We start from the raw sequence: 22,564 nt of genomic DNA on the forward strand, positions 1-22,564 counted from the left end.
CACCAATTGAAGATTGCACCGTTTTCCTTCCTTTGAGCTACACCGAAGGTGACTCCTTCCTTGCTCGCGATGTAATCATTTGCAGGCCATGTCCGAAAGCTCCATATATATATATATATATATATATATATATATATATATATATATATATATATATATATATATATATATATATATATATATTCGACTGTGGTCACTGGAGTGCAAACGATTACCAAACATACTTACGGCGCGAATCTTCAACAGTAAAGCCAATGAGTTACGTATCTTTTCCCTGCCTTTATTGTGTACACACACACACACACAGCATAAACGCCGTGGGGGAGGGAACTGTTATCACCCCAAGCACGTCCTTCCGCCGGTGTGCGCGCGCGGCCGCTAGGGCTCTGACACTGGGGTGAAACGTGTTATTATACATCCGCCAGCAACGCACCAGTCGCCATCATGTATCCGGTACGCTCTGCTCTTGTTGCCGTCTCCATTCCCTGTCCACATTCTCTCTCTCTCTCTCTCTCTCTCTCTCCCGGTCTGCGTGCTGGTCCGTGCCTGTCTGCTGGTGATCCAGTCCCGGCTTGACACCTCTTCGTGTCAGCGATGCGTCCCCCGGTATTCTTAACACTGGCTCGACCTGCGCGAGATTCGTGAAGCAATAACAATGGCCTGGCACCGATAGCGGAATATATCGTCAAGACGCCTAGGTCAGGGTCGCAGTCCCGAAGGGGTTTGTCCTCTTTATCAAACCTATATATATATATATATATATATATATATATATATATATATATATATATATATATATATATATATGTGTGTGTGTGTGTGTGTGTGTGAAATCGCACTGGAGTTCAAATAATTTTATCTAACATGTCATTTCTCTATACACGTGGCACGACATGTTTCGTGGAGACAATCCACCTAATCAGGTGCCGATGCATATTAAAGTTATTTACATCTCAACACCACGAAAGAAGTACTGCCCTCTAATCCCCAACAGACTGAATGCTCGCCCCTCTCCAAAACTCTTGCATTTAACTCCCTAACAACCCCATCCATAAACAAATTGAACACCCATTAGGACATCACACACTCCTGCCACAAACCGACTTTCACTTAGAACCAATCATTCTCCTCTCTTCCTACTCGTGCACATGCCTTACACCCTTGATAAAAAAAAAAAAAAAAAAAACTGCTTCTAGCAGCTTATCTCCCACACCATATACTCTTAAGATCTTCCACAGAGGATTTCTATCAACCCTATCATATGTATTCTCCAGATCCATAAATGCTACATACAAATCCATCTGTTTTTCCAAGTATTTCTCACATACATTCTTCAAAGGAAACACCTGATCCACACATCCTCTACCACTTCTAAAACTACAGTGCTCCTCCCCAATCTGATGCTCTGTACATGCCTTTACCCTCTCAATCAATACCCTCCCACACAATTTTTTCAGGAAAACTCAATAAGCTTATGCCTCTGTTGTTTGAACACTCACCTTTATCCTCTTTGCCTTTGGCACTATACATGCATTCCGCCAATTCCTCAAACACTCTACCATGATCCATACATACACTGAATATCCTGAACAACCAATCAACAACACAGTAACCCCCTTTCTTAATAAATGCAACTGCAGTACCATCCAAACCGGCCGCCTTGCCGGATTTCATCTTCCGCAAGAATTTCACCACCCATTCTGTCTTCACCAAACCACTCATTCTGACTCCCTTCCCACATCACACCGACCAAAACACTCTATATCTGCCACTCTATCATCAAACACATTCAACATACCTTCAAAATACTCATTCCATCTCCATCACACTACCTGTTATCACCTCACCCCGTGTCCCCATCACCGAAGATCCCATTTGCTCTGTTACCTTTCGCACATGACTTACCTCCTTCCAAAATGTCCTCTTATTCTCTCTAAAGTTTAATGATACCCTCTCACCCCAACTCTCATTCGCTCTTTTTCATTCTCTGCACCTTCCATATGACTTCCTGTCGCTTTCTGTTATACATACATCTCCCAGTCATTTGCACACCTTCCTAACAACTTTACTTCTTCATCCCACTATTTACTAACCTTTCTATATCTGCCCACCTCCCACCTTTCTCATGCCACTTGCATATCTTGCACATGCCATCACTGCTTTCCTAAATACATCCTCGACCACTCCCCTCACCTCATCTGCTCTCACCTTTAGCCATTCTACACTCAATCTCACCTGGAATCTCTTCACGTAAGTCTCCTTTCCAAGCTGACTTACTCTCACCACTCTCTTCTACCCGACATTTTCTCTTCTTTCTCGAAAACCTCTACAAATCTTCACCTTCGCCTCCACAACATAGTGATCTGGCATCCCGCCAGCTGCCCCTCTCAGCACATTTACATCCAAAAGTCTCTCTTCTAGACGCATACCAATTAAAACGTACTCTAATAATGCCCACTGATCATCTCTCCTACTCGCATACGAATACTTACATATATTTTTCATGTGTGGCGGGGTGGCGACGAAATGGATGAAGGCAGCAAGAATGAATATGTACATGGTAATATATGTATATGTCTGTGTATGTATATGTATGCATACGGTGAAATATATAGGTATGTATATGTGCGTGTGTAAGAGAAAGAGAGATCAGGAAAGATCGTGTACTTACCTTTCATCTTTTTTAATCCAATTTTCAAGATGTTGTGATGGGTAAACAGACGAATGTGATGCACGCGGCCTTCACTGCTACGACCCCCTCTCCCCCGTCAGTTACCTGCAATATATTTACAATAATAATTCACTCATGAGAACGAAGACTACTTTCCCCATACAATAAGATCACTACTGACACGCCAGTTCTTCTCCTGAAACGAAATTACGCCAATTCAAAAAATACCAGCTAATATACAACGGTCAAGTTTACATTATGAAAAAGTAAAATGAAAACTATATAATATTCACTGACACGGTACTCATAATTACATTAATTTATATATATATATATATATATATATATATATATATATATATATATATATATATATATATATATATTCAAAGTGATCAACCAGAAGAAACTCTCTCCCCGTAACACACAAATAGCAATCACACACTATCAAGTGATCAACACCAGAGGGCAAAAGATCCTTCAGCGTTAATTCATATAAGAACAGAACTCTTATTCTGTCTCAAAATCTCTGGGCCATTGCCAGGCTCAACATTTCCGTGTCCTACGAGTAGACTCAAACGTTTGGTAAAGTCCTACCTTAAGGAAGACAATTTCCCTTAGAAAACGGAATGACCGATACATTACGGATATTGTTATTCAATTTATTCCTTGATACAAGAACGGGATCCTAGTGCTGTCACTAGGTGACCCTGCACAATACTACCAGGAGCATCTGGCAAGTGTCAAGAGTCATTGTAACTCTTGAATGTTATCAAATTAAGGACACAAAGCTACATATATGACCTTATAATATTTCACTCAAAGAGATCTTTATGTGGCTTTGTTCCATTGCTGTCTTAACCACTCCTTCCCTTCCTTTGTTCCATTTTCAGTCTTAACCACTCCTTCTTCCCTTTCTTTGTTCCTTTCCTATCACCATAGCCTTGCACTTCACATTCTCCTCAAACGATAAAGCATATTCCCAACTATTGCCACCCCGCTCTGGTTCCTCTATTCTTACTACCTATTACCCTATGGGATTCTCTCAAAATCCACACTAATTAAGTCTCTTTCTTCCCTTCTATCTTTTTTTTTTTTTCCCCAGTGCGCCCGTTCAACACTCGCGTCTTCAGTAACAGAGAAGTGGCAAAGGAAACGAGATGGTAATGAGGGACGGGACTTTACTGCTACGTGATGAGGCGTCGAGTGGCAAGGGAGAGATATGACGTGACAGATGGGGAGGCAGAAATTGTAGGAGAGAGTGGGATGGTCACCATTTTCTACTCTCTACTCGTTTAATTTACATTTTACGTTCCTGCCTCCCTGACATTATGGCTGCGTTTGCAGCGCTTTTATTGCCCTGCAAATATTCATTCACCCCTCACCACGTATATCGTAAGCAAAAGACTTAAATGTATAATTTCACCAACATATGCACTGATAAGCAATTCTAATGGTGCGGGTTTGGCAAACTCGCATCATCTAATGCTCCAGGATAAAGCATTTTGATGTCCATATAATTCCTTCATGATTCATTGCCCTATTGCGTCTTATAACAAATATCTCTTACAAATGCGGATAATACAGTAATGATATAGATTTAACGAAATCCGTTTCCTAACTACCAAGCCAGAACCCAACGAAAAAAAAAAATCATATAAAAGGAGAATGTGAATATGCTGCTAAGAACTGTCTTCATCTACAAAATGATTAACATTTTTCATTTGAGGGTTGTAACCTGACGGCCTGCCTTCATGACACTGTTCGTCGGTAGTTCTACCCTCCAAAACCACAAACTAACATAGGCCGATACAAATCTTGTTTGATAACTAACTACTTACTTGCTTTTTTTTCTTTTTGCCTTTACTTAATTTACTCCCGAACGCAATTCATCTAACCTAAACGAAATAATAAACTTTCAATACTGAAACAAGAATCAATGAAGTAAAAAACATACTTCAGTTGTCACTTAGCCTATGGATTAATAATCAATAGACAAGAGCGAGGAAACGACATGCAGTCAAACAAACTTAACCCTGTAAATTAGAAAAGTTTAGCGTTTGGAGGGCGGGTGAAGAAACTGGGGTAAAATGTGGCGGCGTTGAGGAGTCGCGGTAGACCCCGTACCTCACTGTCCCATCACAACAGGGGCTTGAGCGCGCACCCACTCACCGCGACCGCCGCCACGCCTAGGAATGTGTGTAGCATCATCAGTCCCCTTACCTACACCATGACCGTAACTCAATTAGTTGCGATGTAAGTTTAAAAGGAGAAAAATTGGAGGAAGTGATGTGTTTTAGATATCTGGGAGTGGTGGACTTGGCAGCGGAAGCAACCATGGAAGTGAAAGTGAGTCATAGGGTGAGGGAGGTGGAGCAATGAAGAATGTGTGGGAGAACGTTATCTCCGAGGGCAAAAATGGGTATGTTATAAGGAATAGCAGTTCCAATAATATTATACGGCTGCGGAGCATGGGCTACGGATAAGATTGTAGGGAGGAGGTTGGATGTGTTGCAAACAAAGTTTGAGGGCAGTATGTGGTGTGGGGTGATCTGATCGAGTATGTGATGAAAGGGTAAAAGAGATGTGTAATAATGAAAATAAAAAAAATGGTCGAGAGAGCAGAGGAGGGTGTGTTGAAATGGTTTGGGCATATGGAGAGAATGAGTGAGGAAAGATTGACAAAGAGGATATAGGTGTCAGAGGTGGAGGGAACGAGAAGTGGGAGACCAAATTTGAGGTGGAAGGATAGAGTGAAAAAGATTTTGAGCGATCGGGGCCTCAACATACAGGAGGGTGAAAGGTGTAGAAGGAACAGAGAGACTTGAAACGATGTGGTATACCGGAGTCGAAGTGCTGTCAATGGATTGAACCAAGGCATGTGCGTTATTGCACATACCTGATTTCTTACCTTCTTTTACTTTACAATCAAACTAAGTACTCATTCCTGTTATTCTTGTCCTTTAAATTTAGCCTTTTACAAAATTTAAGTAATTTCAAAAAACCAATTTCTTGCAACTTGGCTGAAAATTTAGTTTATTTTTGTTAACACTTTCATAAAACTGAACGTATGGTAGCATATTAAACATACATTTGGCCTCTTAACATTATTCTACAATAATATACTTACATGATTATCAGACGAAAATGTCTCAGTTGTTGCCAACCCCACCCAAGATTTCATTATGTTATCTCTCCAAAATACTGAAATTGCAAATTATTCAAAAAGGCTTATATATGGGACAGTAAACAGAACCTAACTGCTATCTCAAATCATTCCCACCTACCTTCATCATGGGGTTACCTAATTAATTTACCACCCAAGCCTACCAGGTTGCTTCTCATGTATTCAGCAACATGATAAGCACTGGTGCTTTAAGCTCTCAAAAAAGTCTCAAGAGGATTGCATCATCTTACAAAGGGACCTAAACAGACTCCATATTCTGAAAAATGTTTGATGAAATGCAACCCTAGAAAAAGTACAGAAGATGGGGCAAAGCAAAAATTTGTGAAACAATACTTTTCTATCTTGTCTTACAATCAACAGCCAGCATCTTACAAAACCCACCTTGATCTTTTAAAACCTAGTCATATATTGTCATTAATTTTCCTTTGAAAATTATACATGGTCCAAGTCTGAAGACATAGCATAAAAAATCAACCAATTTTTTTCATACAAATGAAACTTCAGTTCTCTAAGAAATAATAGTAATGTACAGTACTATACCAAAAGTTATTTAGAGAAGCCAGATTCATTATTTCAATCTGTGGTTTCCTTTGGGTGACAGAGACTTGGTCATGATGTGAACATCAAAGACTTAGCATATAGACAGATGAACCAGAAGTGGAAATTACACTTAAAGACTGTCCTGCAAAATATGGGATAAATGCATAGGATTATGCCTTGCAAAACTGACCCAACAGTTCAGACAATTGACTATTAAGTTTTCACGAGACTGACTGCATTAGTATATACTATGGAGACCACATAAGACCTCACTAAATCCTGTTGCTATGGTCCACTAGTACCTCTATAATTACAAGTCCTTTTCTTCCTCACACACAGCTTCCTTTCAAACATGATAATCAGCTTACAATGAAGAAATTACACAAATAATTTAGTCTACAAGTTCATGAGAATAATGAACTATCTAAACTACCAAAAACTATTAAATACAAACAGTATTGTAATTAGGCTGCAAGAGCTGCATGAATACTTTGAACATCAAAACTGAAAATCACAGTCATATAAATCAATCCCATGCTATGTCCTCTTCTCAGGAATAATTTTCTCAACAACTCCAAGCATACTAATCGATCTTCAAATATAAACCTGACTGCAAGAAATATACCCTTCACCACCACCATGTCACAATCTTGCATTGCTGTGCAAGTCAATGTTATCATATCCATACTACAATACTAATAGCCTTCTAAGCGTCTTAACTAGTCTGTCAAATGGGAAAATTATGCATCTCTCACAAACACTGTCTTGAATAAAATCATACACAATACTTAAATCAGAGTAAACAGATGTACTCCAGCCTGCTGTTAGCTCCTCTTTTTCCTTCTCCTTATTAGGATTCCCAAGAAAAATTCATCATAGGACCATAATGATTGCTAGATATATCCTATCTTAACCACAGCCTGTACATGCATTTATAAAGTATTCAGTCAGTGTAATATAAAATAATCATATAAAGGGCTTATCAAAATTTAATTCAAAAGAGCCATTTATTTCCTCTTCTCTTTGTATCTGACAATAAATTTGTGAATTATTTCTACAAATATCCTAGTCCTTCCACATTTCAGTTCTCATCTAGCCAAGAAATGAGATAATCAAATAACAAGTACAAACGACACCTACAACAAGGTTCCTAAACAAACTCCAAAGAAAACAATTCTTAGTCAAAGTAATTTATTTCAAATAATACAAATAATACAATTAATTTACATGTAGCTTCAGAGAAAAGCAAAGGAAGTGAGCAAAACAAATTTAAAAAACTTCTGGCCATACGAGCTTAAACAAACACATAAGAGATCTTTCAACAAACCTATGGTCATCAAAATCTACATCTCCAAACCACAAAAGTGGTAAATCTGTCATAATCTGGTGTACCACCCGTATAGCACAACTATGAATATGTAGCAAAAAAATAAGACATTGACCATTATAATTATAGTCTTTAACTGATAACAGTTCTAATGCTGTCTTCGCTTATACTAAATTTGCATCAATCCAATAACTTGGACAACACAATACTAATAGCATCAAATTATAAGAGTAACAATATCAACATTATTATGATGAAATGTAACCAGTGGAAAAATACACATAATGGAACTAAAGTTTACAGGATTTTATTATATTTCAGTATACTGATATAGGAGTTAGCAATGCTGTTTTCCTGTGGAGCATGATAACAGGAATGGATGAAGGCAAGCAAAATATGAATATGTACATGTGTATGTATGTAACGTCAGCATATGTGTATGTATGTATATGTTGATATGGATATGTGTATATATGTGCATATGTGGGCATTTATGTATATATATGTGTATATGAGTGGATGGGCCATTCTTCGTCTGTTTCTTGGCACTACCTCGCTGACACAGGAAACAGTGATTATGTATAATATATACTTTTATCTTAGTGTAAAACAACAAAACTATATCAAAACTTCATGTAAACGAATTGGCAACAAAACAGCTATTCATCACACCTAGTTCCAGCATTCTCTGCCGCCATCTTTTATCAAAGAAAAAAATCCAATGCCCTGGAGCAACTGAATTTCTTGGAAGCACATACCTAAAGGCAACTGAACCATATCTTAGGCTGGTCCTCATAAACTAAGCGATGTACATAAGGCAAATCATACCCAATCTGGGGAAGCCAGCATAAACAGAGCCTCCTTTTCCTTCCGAAATACTTGAGGGGCTCTCATAAAACTTTCCAACAGTTCCTACCACTGCCAAACATGATGTATGAAGTACAGTCTGTTAAATGGTTTATTTTATGACTTAGAATTAACCTTGCGGAGGAAGAACATTTCCACCTACAAAATAAACAGAATGCTGAAACATAAAGTCAGCATAAGATAATCTCACCAAACACTAGTTACCAAATCGCCTAAACTCTTCTATAATTCTATTATCCCTTACTCCCACTGTAATTCTTACCATTATTCTAAACTACTTGATGAACCTGCCTTTAAAATCTGTGATTCACCATCAGTACTGTTCCATATTCCTCACACTACTACTTTCCTAAGCTTACATTCACCCCATAAATCCATACAAACTATTTCCATTCTATTGTACATATTGCATGATATATTCAAAATACTTTTCTTTCCTACATTTCCTGCCTTAGCAAGGTTGTGCCACGAACAGACGGCTGAGCCTTTGATGAATTTTCTCACTTGGCTCCATACTCTGACCTTTTTCAGAATGTAATGATACATGGTAAGATTTCCAAGTTCCCTGCTCCCATATCTATAAAAAAAAAAATAATGAACTTATCTCTTTATTCTTGACACTCTCCACATAAGGTATTCCCAGTTCAAAGAATGTACTTCATTCACTTGCAGGTGCTAAAAAAAATTCTTGATATATCTACAGAATTTTTTTTTCATACTTGATTGCCTATTCTTGTGTTAGGAACAAAGAAAGGCTGCATTTGCTCACATTCATTCTCCAGCAATCATGTGCAATGGACTGAAAACACACTACCCATTCATAATTACTTAATTCAAATAGACCACCGACAGCTCAAAATATTTCATCCATGCTATAATTGCCATTACTAGGGGCAGATTTCAAAAGAATGAACATGAACAGTTATGCTAAATATCCAGTATATGAATACGTTTATCATGTATACACAACCAGATATACAGTAAACCCTCCATTAAATGGACCCAATACAGCACATTTCGAATCTAACAGACCAGGCAAATAATAATACATTTATCAAAAATAATTCAAAGAATTAAAAGAAAAAATCTCAAAAATCGCACCATGCGCACTTCATATCACACTTGTCTTTGGTAGGGTGGGGTATACTCGCTCTGTTTTGGCCTCAGTCTAGCTCAAGCTACCCTGCAGTCAGGTTGTATAAAGAGAATTGTGACTTCTTCTTATTAAATAATTTTGCAATCCTTACAATCTAAAATGGCATCAAGTGATAGAGAAGTAAAATGAAAGTGTATGAACCGTATTTTGTATTACTGTATAATGTACGTTGTATCAAAAAATGGCCTATGGTTACATTTTCAATTTAACAGACTTTTGGCATTAATAGACACACCCTTCCCTTATCAGTCCATTAAATCAAGGGTTTACTGTAGATACAATCTCTCATGCTGCTTTTAATTTGGCAAGTCCCATGGCTATGAAAATTTACTTTGTAATAATTCTAAATCTCACTAGTTAATTTCAAAAATTCAAACATTCTTTTCCACATACCAATTAAAGAAAGTATTTCAAATACACATTAAAGAAACCATGTGATGATTGTAAATTTGTGAAAGATCAGAGAGAGAAGCTTCAATGTAAATACTGCATATAAAAAGCCGAGGCAAAAAAATATCAACGACCACGAAGGCCATAGGGAAACATTACTTCTAAAAACTCCAAAATACTCTGACTGGAAGACCAATGCCACACAACATATTAGGGCATGTGTCTATCTACATTCCACCACCCTCCAGGTTTGTGACCCAATATCTAGCTTGCCAAAATCTAGAATATCCAAAAAACCAGCAATTTATAAAAAAAAATTTCAGTTCAAAAATACTTTCCTGAACTCTAAAATATTTTCCCAAAGCATGAACTAGTTTTCAAGTGATTCACCAAAGACTTGTTACCATGTGGCACATCTAAGAATAACACGCGATTCAATATTCAAACAAGATTTGTTTAGAAACTGTTTTGTAAGATTTTCCCCTGTGTGTTCATAGTAATAATCTTAAAGGACAAAAACCACTGGTAGTGATGGTGGCAAAGAGCAAACATAATTTCCTTAGTATTCCCAACATGTGGAATTTCTGAGGAACCTAGAAAAAAAAGCTTCACTTACAAAATTCTGTGACAAGCATGAGCTTAGTAACTCCACCATTTACAATCTACAGAAAAAAAAAGATAAACTTTTGACATTTAATGCTAACAAGTGAGAAAACTAAGAGTGTGATCCTAAGGAATCCCTTGCATCAAAAGAAAAACATCAAACTGGATGAAAGTGTTTTTGCAGAAGAGCATTCACCAAAAAGGAGTGAGAATTTTGCACTGTATGGACCAATGATCATGAAACATGCCAAAAATTTTCCACTGAGAACTGAAACTTACAACAGCCTGTCACTACTGTTATAGCTGGTTTACAAAATTCAAAAAACATTATGGTATAAGGCTAATGAAAGTATGAAGAAACAAGACATTAGCTGATCTGATCAAAGTAGCTTATAATTACATATATAACATCACAAAGTTAGCCATCAATGAAGATTTGCAAGTTGACCAGATGTATAATGCAGCCAGGACATTTCTTTTCATTAGCGTTATACTCTTCAGAAAAGCTAGACAAGAGCAGATGAAACACAACAATGGAAGTAAAAGATGCTCTTGATAGCCTGAACTTGTTTGTGCATGCAGCAGGTACTCACACAAGTCAGCTGCTTGTCACTAGCAAAGTTTCATCCACTGGCTTTCATGCAGTCTAGATAAATTGTAATTTCCAGAGTTTACAGAGAAGCATGGACAACAACAGGTATAAGGTTGGATTGGTTTGAAAAATCACTTTCTGCCAGAGACCTGGGCATATTGTAAATCTGTTGGTCTTTAGTTCTGGTCAACTGGTCAACTCACCCTCATGCAAAATGTTTTGTGAAAGACAATGTTTATGTACTTTATTTACACCTTGATTGTCCTTCCTTAATCCACCCATGGAGCAAGGTATTTCCATGCAGTGGAATGCCACTAAACGAACAAATTCTTGATATAGACACTTCTTTCTTCCATCTTCCAACAGCAACTCTGAGATTGATGCATCCAAGAAGAATCTTATTATAAAAGATACTGTTGGGTACATCTGTGGCATGGTACTCCATTCCTAAAGATATTCTGCAAAATTAGTAGCTCAAGTTATGGCCCAAAACAAAATTCATTGGTACGCTCAAGTTATGGCCCAAAACAAAATTCATTGGTAAGCTCAAGTTATGGCCCAAAACAAAATTCATTGGTAATGAGGTTAAATCTAATCTTGATGGTTGACAAAGTATGCTATAGGCTTTCTTGTGAAGTTTGCAAAACTTGGGGAGGAAAGTGAAATCAAAAAGTATCTGAAAGGGGACACTGATACTCTTGTCGTGCATCAATTAACAGATGGTAAAACCATAGAAATGGTTTTGAATCCTGAGAGAGGTAAAAAAGGGAGAATGACAATGATTTACCTATCTAATCATCACCATTTTCATTTAATTTTACTTTTTTTTATAGTGATGATGATAACTTGGATCAAAATGGTGGAAAATAATTATCTACCTTAAAATGATGGAAATTCATCCATTGCATATGATAAACACTTAAATTATTCTGTGCAAATAGTAAGTGAAGTAATTGTGATATAAACAGTTTTAGCATCATACATTTAACTAAAATCATGCCTATGATAACATGCCTTTCATTTGTGCTACTACATCTTCATGCATTTTTTAGTATAATGAAATCTACTTGGACATCTTCACCAAGGTGATTAGGTACATGATTATGCAAATTCAAAGGGCTTATCTGAATGTAGTTTGCATACTGTAATGAACTTTAAAGAAAAACTCCAGGTGAGAGGTTAGACAAAAAGCCTTTAATTGTGTATTCTAGTGATGGAGAAAATGGAAAACTTTCATGTATCAAATATAAAAATCAAAACCATAGAGGAATTCTCTAGGTACAGATACATTTCAAGAGAAAGCCAGTAGTCACTTTGCGGATGAAATCAAGAGGGAAAATCATCTACCAATGAACATTCAAAAACGTTGTTCTGGCTGGTTTAAATGCTTTAAGTGCTGATTTAGACACAAACCAAAGAACTTAAAGTCCCTGCAAGCCAGCATCTGGTAAATCACTATAGCATTCATGAAAAATATATTTCACAATGTGGGCAAGGCAGAAACATAAAAAGGTTCCAGTGTATTCTCCTCAAACCATGACAAGGCAGAAATAGAAAAGAGGTTCAGTATATCCTCCTTAAACACCTAAGACCAAGAGTGAAAAGTTCCCAAGTGAGCTCTGTGTTTGTGGAAAGAACAGGATGAGACTCAGTTTGGAGGTAATCTTGAAGAGTTTTAATGCTGGTCAATGTGGTACTGATACTGCTAGACCTCTTCATCTGCCTACTACATCAGCAAAAGCAATGCCTATGCATGTGAATATAACGATGGAAGTGTGCCTCCAATGTGACACTTTTAGGTGCATAAAGGCAACTCAAACGAGGGGTGAATTAATGGAAATTAAAAAGTGAATGTTGAGCATTTGGACAGATCTTTATCAATGTAAAATGTCTGCCCTTAGTGTAATGTAATTTCACTTAAAGGCAATCTTAATCTAAGCTGTATTTCATAAAATACTTAGACTAATCATGTACATGAATTGCACTGCATGTGAAAATTAGATTGGGAAATATCTCTCCCAGGTATGTAGCTCCCCTTTCCTAATGCATCCAAAGAAAAATGTAACATATAATTCATTAATTCCACTAAGTTGTATTTTCCAAGAATGCATCTCCAATAAACTATGAGGACTAGGTGTACTAAAGATAATACTGATGAAACATGTACAATCCACCTTCTAACAGTTAACTTCACTGTAAACATACCATATATGCCACCTTCAATAAGCTGGTTAAGTCAAGGCCCATCAGAAAGAAGTGCATAAAGTGCTAACATGGGATAACTTTATATGTAAAAACTAAGCCTAAGAACCACTTACCACAGACTTACTTTCATAAATTCATATGATATTTTATCAAAACTGACCAGAAAATGTGATGGGGCTTGAGCTGATGTTGGAATTGGCTATAGCCATGTGGTTTATTTTGGTGTCCTGTCCTGAATGTTGCATTTTATATATAAATAAATTATTACTTCCCAAGAACTGTAATATGCCAAAATCCAGCAACCCAACAGTTCCAAGCTTACCAGGAGCAGATATCAAATCTAAAGAATGAACATGAATCAAGGCATGTGAAGCGTCTGGGGTAAACCATGGAAAGCTGTGTAGGTATGTATATTTGCGTGAGTGGACGTATGTATATACATGTGTATGGGGGGGGGGCATTTCTTTCGTCTGTTTCCTTACGCTACCTCGCAAACGCGGGAGACAGCGACAAAGTATAATAAATATAAATAAAAATATAAATGAACAATTGCATTCAATGTTTGGTGCATGAACATAATCATTCTGTGCAAAAAAAATCTTAAAAATTCTATTTCCCACAAGCCAATATCAACATTTCAAAGACTAAAGATTCCTATAACAAAAATCAGGTAAATCCATTAATATTCCCATCTAAATGAAAAATAATTTTCAAAATGTACATTCAAAAAGCCATGTGATGCTTGTACATTTGTGTAAAGTCACAGAAAGAAGCTGCATTCTATGTTCAAAGAAAAGGTAAGAAAAAAATAAGAGAAACAGAAATGTCACAAGAAAACATTCCTTCCAACAACTCTACAATACTGAAGTGCCTCAATTGAAGACTGAGGCCATATGAGGTCATATGATATGCATTACTACAAAACAAGTCTACGTTTACTCCATTTCCCTTTCTCCCACACAAAATTGTCATTAACATAGCTTTCTCCAAACACTAATAACATCTTAACTCTTTTCTGCACTCATATCAAGATAAATGATCTCATAAACTCTGAAACTTTCAATTATACCTTTCCAAGATATACTTACTTTCAACATATCTGCTTATTTTCAGTGACAGCAATTACTTCATTTGCTACTGCTTCCACCACTTGAAGATGAAGTTTTAAAATTTCCAGCCTGTTTTCCAACCACCTGGAGAAATAGTAGTCAATTTAACTATTACAACTGAGCCTAAAATACAAAAAATATAGATTTAAAAAGTTTGAAAAACATTTCTCCATGAAATGGTGTCCTCCAAGCATGAAAGATTCTCAAGGATATCTCAAAGAATATCAGAGAAGGACCTAGCCCACTGTGTTACTGAAACAAGAGCACTGGCCTTCCCTACCCTTTGCTACCCACTCAACCATGGCAGCAGCAGTTCATTCAAACAAAGCCTGCCATCAGCCAAATGACAACCTACAGTTCATCCCCTAAGCATTCACAGATCATGGTTGTCAATACAAACAGAGATAGAGATATAGAGAGAGAGATCCACCAAGAGGTGGTCTGGCCTAAAAAAAAAGAGAGGAAAAAAACCCTTGTAAGCAGTAGAAGAAAAGGTTAGTAAAGCAAAGGCTTTCTCCCAACCCTCCACTCCTACCAGAACACACGAGCAGGAAAACAGATAGAAAAAAAAATTCCAGCATCAATAAGCCTAATTCTTTATAAAAAAAAAAAAAGTCATAAAGTAGAATGAATATGAATATGTCATGCATCCCATCACCAACAACATGCATCCCTTCACTTTTTGTTATAAAGGCAACACTAAGGATAAACTTGAGCTCCAGCCTCTTGACTTACCCTGGATACATTGTTCCTGATGTTAAAGAATGAGATAAAGTACTTCTTAATCACTCTCTCAAAGCAGGTGCCATGGGTTAATTAATGTTAATATGATACCCCAACATGGCCAGGGAGAGACCAGTGGTTGACAAGGTAGCATGATATACCACTGCATTATGATGACTGATTAAATGAATAATTCTATACCAGAGCATGACAAGGGATGATCAAGCCTAATTTTGAAGACATTACGGGTATAGTTCTGAACAACATTTTCTAGGAGCTTACTCCATGCATCAATAATGTCATTAGAAAAAAAAATGCATAGTCCATATTAAATTGGTGGCCTCTAAGTTTTCATCTATTTCCTCTCATCAGAAATGTTGGCACTATTGTAAAGAAATGTTCAATATCAACTTTCCTGAATCCTTCAAGCATTTTGCAACATTCTATCAATTTGCCCCAGATGTGCCTCTTACTTAGAGAGAACAAGTTTAATTCTTGCTGTCTCTCCTCATATGATTTGTAATGCAAAGAAGGAATCAATGTAGTTGCTCTTCACTGCACTGCTTCCAAGATAAGAATGCTCTTACTTAAGTGGGGGAGCCCAAAACTGCACGGCATATTCAAGGTGTCTTTTCCCTAGACTTAGGTACAGTGGCAATATCACAACCTTGCTTCTGTACATAAAGTTTCTGTTTATAAATCCTAACATCCTATTTGCTTTCTTGGCAATTTCATTGCAATGCTGGGAGATCTCTCACAGTAGGGGTGTCCTTTATCGTGTAGCCCATCAGTTCATAATGAAATTTTTTTCTAAGGTTTTCTACCTGTAACAGCTGACATCTATTGACAGTAAATGGCATTTGCCATTTACCAAACCATTCAACAATTTTATCTAGATCCTCTTGTAATCTTAGACTATCTTCAGTTAATATGGCACTGCCAATCTTTTTATCAACTGTAAATTTGGAAACTAAGTTATTTTGCCCTACATTAATGCTGATAATGTAAATGATGAAAAGTATAGCCCCAAGACAGGGAGAGGAAAGGTAAGAACACCTAGACAATGTTCAGGAGACACCATCATGGAATGAAAAGTATTTCCACTTTCAAAACCTGCATTTCTCTCCTCTGCAATCTGTCCAACAAATACGAATGGATCAAAATGACCATCAGATTGGCACTATGTTCCGTTCAGAGACCATTACTCTTCTAAATGTCTATCCATCTATATCCCTGACACCTGTTCCCTCCAAGAACTCCCTCTAGGGGTGGCCATGGCAAGAGGGTCTCCATAACTGGTGAACTGGTGCCATGACTCAACCTTTACTCTTCTTGATCTATAAAAATGGCTTGCCTGAAAGGATGGTTTCCTATCTGAATATCCAAAAGTCAACAGAGCAATGAAAGAGAGAACAAGATCATCTCATAAAGATACCCAAAAAGACTCAAAAGTTATCCACTACACAACGGATGAAATCAAACCCAAAGATGAGATAAAGCTAAAGAACACCTCAATATGATTATCATCTAAAAGGATTAAAGCTTTAGGATTCTGTGTAAGAAAAGGATCTGAAGGTCGATATCACACCCTAACTGTTAGCCCGAGTCCTAGTCTAGGAAAATAGTTTAGGAGAGAAACCATCTGCCAACATATATCAGAACAGCTTTCAAGAATACAAAAAAGAAGAAACATTCAGCAAGCTGTTCAAATCCTTAATAAGGTCAAAAATATCTTTCAAAGTTTGGCCATCACACCTCACAAGGAATAGACTGCTGATAGAGAAGGCCCAGGAAGGGGAAACAAAGATACACAATTAAGACAGCTGAGTTACTGGGAAAGGACAGAGGCTTAAATTTGCCCAATCTGAAGGAGAGGAGAGTGAACAGTGACCTAATTACAACCTTTATGTTTTTTAAACAGATCAGTGACATGACAGTGAACAGTTCTGCAAGTGATGATGGGATAAAATAACCAGAGACATTAACATGAAATTAAGCAAGAAACTTGTTAAAAAAAAGATGCAAATCAGTACCTTTATGGTATAAGTGAAGTGGATGAATTAAATAGAACAGAGGGCATGGTTAATGAGGACAGCATACATAAATTCAACATAAGCTATGTGACAGGAGAGAATTTTCAAGAGATGCAGCCCACCAGTGCAAATCTCTCTCGCTGAGCGGTACAAATAGGTAATTTCATTCCCAAGCATACTTTCATGATCTTTGGCAACAATTTGCCTTATTTCTAGTATTCTATATAGCTTCATGGTTTAATCCTACCCCTGCTATCACAACACAGTGGCACTTAATAAATCTTCTATACATATTTTGGCTGCTGATCTCCAAAACATCAAATGTTTATGACCCAACAGCAAAACTTGAGATGTCCATTTTGATAAATACTACCACAATCTGGTTTCACTATCACACCTGTGAAACATTCAGTGCTTGCAAAGAGAAAACAAAATGTAAGAATACAATATACATAATCTGGGTAATGAAAAAAGTGAACACATGAAAGATACGGATGATGAAGAGAGAGAAAGAAAATGGTGAGACAGAAACAGATTCAAATATGAAAGACTACATGAAATTTGATGATATACAATATACAGCTGGTGGTGATATTGTGCTGCAAAATGAACAGAGCCTTAGTATACTCAAAACAGTATCAAAAATTTATCCCTGGGGACAGGGGAGAAAGAAAACTTCCCACATATTCCCTCCGTGTCAAAGAAGGCGACTAAAAGGGGTGGGAGCGAGGGCTGGAAATCCTTCCCTTTAATTTTTACTCTTCCAAAGAAGGAATGAAAGAAAAGGGCTAAGTGAGGGTTTTCCTTCCATGGCTCAGTCCTCTGTTCTTGATGCTACCTTGCAGACATGGGAAAGGTGAAAATCTATGAAAGTAGTAAGTAAACAATAGGTACATCAACAATGTAAGAACTACTACAGCAGGTGTTCCTTTCCTTTTGATAGTTCTTTTCTTCATGATGTCATAAATAACTTGAATGAGCACTATGTGCATTTCCAGCAACTGTAACTTTTACCAAAAGAAATCAAACTGGAAGACAGAATGCTGCAGATCTTCAACCATGACAATGCAACACAGAGCAACCAGTTTTGTGCTATTCCCCCAACTAAACAAAGTACCTTATTTCAAAACCCTAATCTAATCACCATATTAGTCACAAACATATTCCTTACAGGCAAGTATCTCAGCCTTTTCCCAAAGCACTGTTTCCAGAGGTGACTAAGACAAACTTATTGAATGATTTTACCATTCGCCAAATCTTGTGCAATTAACCCTCTTTCATCTTATGAAAAAGATTTCATTTTTTGTTTTAAAAAACATTACCAAGGATTCTAACATCTCAACTTGTCACACAATCTTCCAATAATATAATGACAACAAAATGTATCACGATATACCAATAAAAAACACCAATTCTGTAGTACCTCAAAGTGAACTATGATGCCCCAGTGGTCAGATGGGAAGCTCTGTGTTCCTGGGGCTTTCTCCAAACCCAAAAGGCCAAAGTGTTTTGGAGTGATGACAGGTGGGATCGCTGGCTTCATATAAACTCTATCAAATCTCAACCTGGGCTTGAAGTGACCTGGCATCTATGAAAAATACAAGAAAAAACATATCTTGAAATAATCTTAACACATAATGTATAAAGAACATGCATACAGTTACTCCTGCATTTTCTTACTTGCTATGACCATTATTTCTAGTCTGTGAAAAGCATAAAATTTCAATGATGTACAATATTCAAGTAAAGATGGAGTGAAAGATGTTTTGAGTGACTGGAGCCTAAACAGGAAGAAGGGTGTGAAGAGTGCACAGAATAGAGTAAACTGGAGTAATAAGACAAAAAGGGGGCAATGTGATGTCAATAGGCTGAACCACGACACATGAAGAGGACACCATGGAAAGGTCTGTGGGACTTGGCTGTGAATTTGGGAGCTCTGAATTCTAGGCAAATGAGGCCATTCTTTGTTTGTTCCTGGTACTGATTCTCTATAGTAGAGACTATGAAAAAGTAAACAAAATATATAACGTCAATGATGCTTTATTTTGACTATATATGCACACCAAAAATGGAGCATGATGTGGTCCATTATTTCACAGAAACATTTAGGCAAATAAGATTTGCATAGAAATAAAGACAACTGAAAAAAAATTCATTCACAATTTCATGTTTTGTGTCATAAGTGTCAATATAATAGACATTTTCTTCTTTCATACATGTTTGCCATTTCTCACATTAGCAAGGCAGCACCAGGAACAGCAGAGGAAAGGGCCTCAATTGCTCACAACCATACTCTAGCTGTCACAAGCAATGCAAAAAAAGAGCCACAGGCCCTATCCAGAAACCAGCCCCACAGATCAACTGCTTTGTTAAAATCAAAAAACAATCTATTCAGGGATATATACATTAGATTTCATTCACAGTGATATACACAATACTTGAGGGCAAATGTTTAACTCTGAATGAGGTGAAGCTATTCTTCCTTAAGAGAACTGTTGAATAATTTACACATTAGAGTAGCTACAGCAGTACCAATGATATATTTAGATGACCTCATAAACACCTTGCTTCAAAACACAGGCTGACCCTATTTGTGCCTCCTTAGAGACACGAAGAGTTTACTGGTATTTTCTTTAAATCAACTGCATTACTTTCTACACACCACACAATTTCATCAATTTCCGATCTCCTTCAACATCACAAAACATCCTAAAAAGAACCCAGTGTCTACTGCTGTCTGAATTCCTTTGTATAATTATAGTTGCTTGTGAAATATGGCATCTCTTCTCACATATGACATGCACCTTATAATTCAATGAGGGTTGGCAAAGGCAAACAGTTCAAGTACATCTTTAGTACCAAAGCTGTAAATGCTAAGACTCAGAAAAGCTTCCTACTCTTATGCTTCATTACAAATTTCTACAAACTATGATCAGGCTCTTAAGAGATGTCTTTTCTGGTGTCATAATTAAAATTCTTAATCAATCCTTAAATCCCTTCCACAATCAATTCTTATATGGATCAACAACTTTTTATTCTAACATCTATCATCAAGTCTATTTCCAACTACAAAGGGCAGATCAGCTGAACACAGGAATGCATCTTTTCTGGGAATTAATCTTATAATCCTCTCCCACAATCCAGCAGGTTGACCAAGAGCTAGTTTCCTTAGACAGATTAGCTGCCCTGCTTCTCTAAAACTTAATGTTCTGAGAACAATCAAAAAGGAAAACAGCTTTTGAAACAGTAATGAGAATGGAAAATTATTCTTTATCCAGTGTGGGTAAGAAATAAATATTCTATTAATCCTTAACCAACACATCCAATATATCTATCAACATCAAAAACAGCATATAAAGCTTAGAAAAAACATACTCCTTCCCTCCTATACACACTACAAAGAGTACAAAAGAGGCAGGGTACTGTGTTTGGAGATATATTTATTATTTATTTATTTATTTTGCTTTGTCGCTGTCTCCCGCATTTGCAAGGTAGCACAAGGAAACAGACGAAAGAAATGGCCCAACCCACCCCCATACACATGTATATACATACACGTCAACACATGCAAATATACATACCTATACATCTCAATGTACACATATATATACACACACAGACACATACATATATACCCATGCACACAATTCACACTGTCTGCCTTTATTCATTCCCATCGCCACCTCGCCACACATGGAATACCATCCCTCTCCCCCCTCATGTGTGCGAGGTAGCACTAGGAAAAGACAACAAAGGCCCCATTCGTGTTTGGAGATGGATGTGCATAAAAATAGTGTCATGACAGGTGCAAGTCCTACACAATTACTAAACTGCATCTTTATCATAAACAAGACTGAAAACTTCTTTCAAAAGAGAGCCATAACTGCCACTATTCTAAGAAAACAGAAATTCCAAATGTCTAATATACATACATAAGTATATCAGACATAAAATGTAACTTTTGGAAACAAGGACAGCACTCATCTATTCTAACAAAAAAGGTCTCAAAGATAGTAGGGGAGCCTGAATATGTGCTGCAAACCTAGTGTAGTGCCAAAGATTATAAATAATCAAAAATAAGACATGGGAGAAAGAGATCCTCCTACTTTCTCCTTACAGACAAATGCTAACCTTGCCTTTTTGGCAAAACTTTGCTGTAAGTACTCATGGGTCAGTAAGCAGAGTATCACCATCACTATTCTCTCACAGTATTGTTTCCAGGGCAATCATAGCCAACCAACTCAAAAGCTGCATCTATAACAAAATAAAAACTCAAAGTATTCTTTTATATCAGATTACTGAAGATAGATCACTCAACATACAATGAAGGGCCCTGAAACTTAATAGCAACCAACTTCTGAAAAATGAACTGCATACTTACATTTCTGTTGGTATTACGCATAGTGTCCCATGTCCATCTACATTCTTGTCGTCGCCCACATGCTTCCCAAAGATCAAAAACACTTGAAGGGAGCACACCTTCAGTAACCTGAAAAATAATTTTCATAATCTCCATATTTCATAATCTTTATATGATAGAGTTGATAGAGATGCTCTGTGGAAGGTATTAAGAATATATGGTGTGGGAGGCAAGTTGTTAGAAGCAGTGAAAAGTTTTCATCGAGGATGTAAGGCTTGTGTATGTGTAGGAAGAGAGGAAAGTGATTGGTTCTCAGTGAATGTAGGTTTGCGGCAGGGGTGTGTGATGTCTCCCTGGTTGTTTAATTTGTTTATGGATGGGGTTGTTAGGGAGGTAAATGCAAGAGTTTTGGAAAGAGGGGCAAGTATGGAGTATGTTATGGATGAGAGAGCTTGGGAAGTGAGTCAGTTGTTCGCTGATGATACAGCGCCGGTGGCTGATTCATGTGAGAAACTGCAGAAGCTGGTGACTGAGTTTGGTAAAGTGTGTGAAAGAAGAAAGTTAAGAGTAAATGTGAATAAGAGCAAGGTTATTAGGTACAGTAGGGTTGAGGTTAAGTCAACTGGGAGGTAAGTCTGAATGGAGAAAAACTGGAGGAAGTAAAGTGTTTAAGATATCTGGGAGTGGATCTGGCAGCGGATGGAACCATGGAAGTGGAAGTGAATCATAGGGTGGGGGAGGGGGCGAAAATCCTGGGAGCGTTGAAGAATGTGTGGAAGTCAAGAACATTATCTCGGAAAG

The 22,564-nt window shown here is 37.2% G+C and overlaps 2 protein-coding genes across 5 annotated transcripts in view; both read right to left on the reverse strand.

Annotated features, from left to right (window-relative positions):
- LOC139763220 (uncharacterized) overlaps window positions 1–2,756 on the reverse strand; it is a 15,213-nt gene extending 12,457 nt beyond the window's left edge. The window contains exon 1 of the mRNA XM_071689089.1: window positions 2,672–2,756. The gene's annotated coding sequence lies outside the window, so the exon portion shown is untranslated. The remainder of the gene's footprint in view (window positions 1–2,671) is intronic.
- Window positions 2,757–7,572: 4,816 nt separating this feature from the next.
- The window catches only part of LOC139763240 (tyrosyl-DNA phosphodiesterase 2-like), a 32,336-nt gene continuing 17,344 nt past the window's right edge, over window positions 7,573–22,564 (reverse strand). For 3 of the 4 annotated variants that reach the window (XM_071689159.1, XM_071689168.1, XM_071689139.1), the window contains exons 7-10: window positions 21,785–21,892; window positions 18,827–18,991; window positions 14,627–14,731; window positions 7,573–11,791 (exon numbers count right to left, since the gene is read on the reverse strand). In XM_071689159.1, the coding sequence (XP_071545260.1) occupies window positions 14,666–14,731; window positions 18,827–18,991; window positions 21,785–21,892 (339 nt within the window). In that variant the 3' untranslated portion in view covers window positions 7,573–11,791; window positions 14,627–14,665. The remainder of the gene's footprint in view (window positions 11,792–14,626; window positions 14,732–18,826; window positions 18,992–21,784; window positions 21,893–22,564) is intronic. The other variant, XM_071689149.1, reaches the window with a different exon arrangement.

This window comes from Panulirus ornatus, chromosome 3 (genome assembly GCF_036320965.1).
Source record: "Panulirus ornatus isolate Po-2019 chromosome 3, ASM3632096v1, whole genome shotgun sequence".
NCBI lineage: Eukaryota > Metazoa > Arthropoda > Malacostraca > Decapoda > Palinuridae > Panulirus > Panulirus ornatus.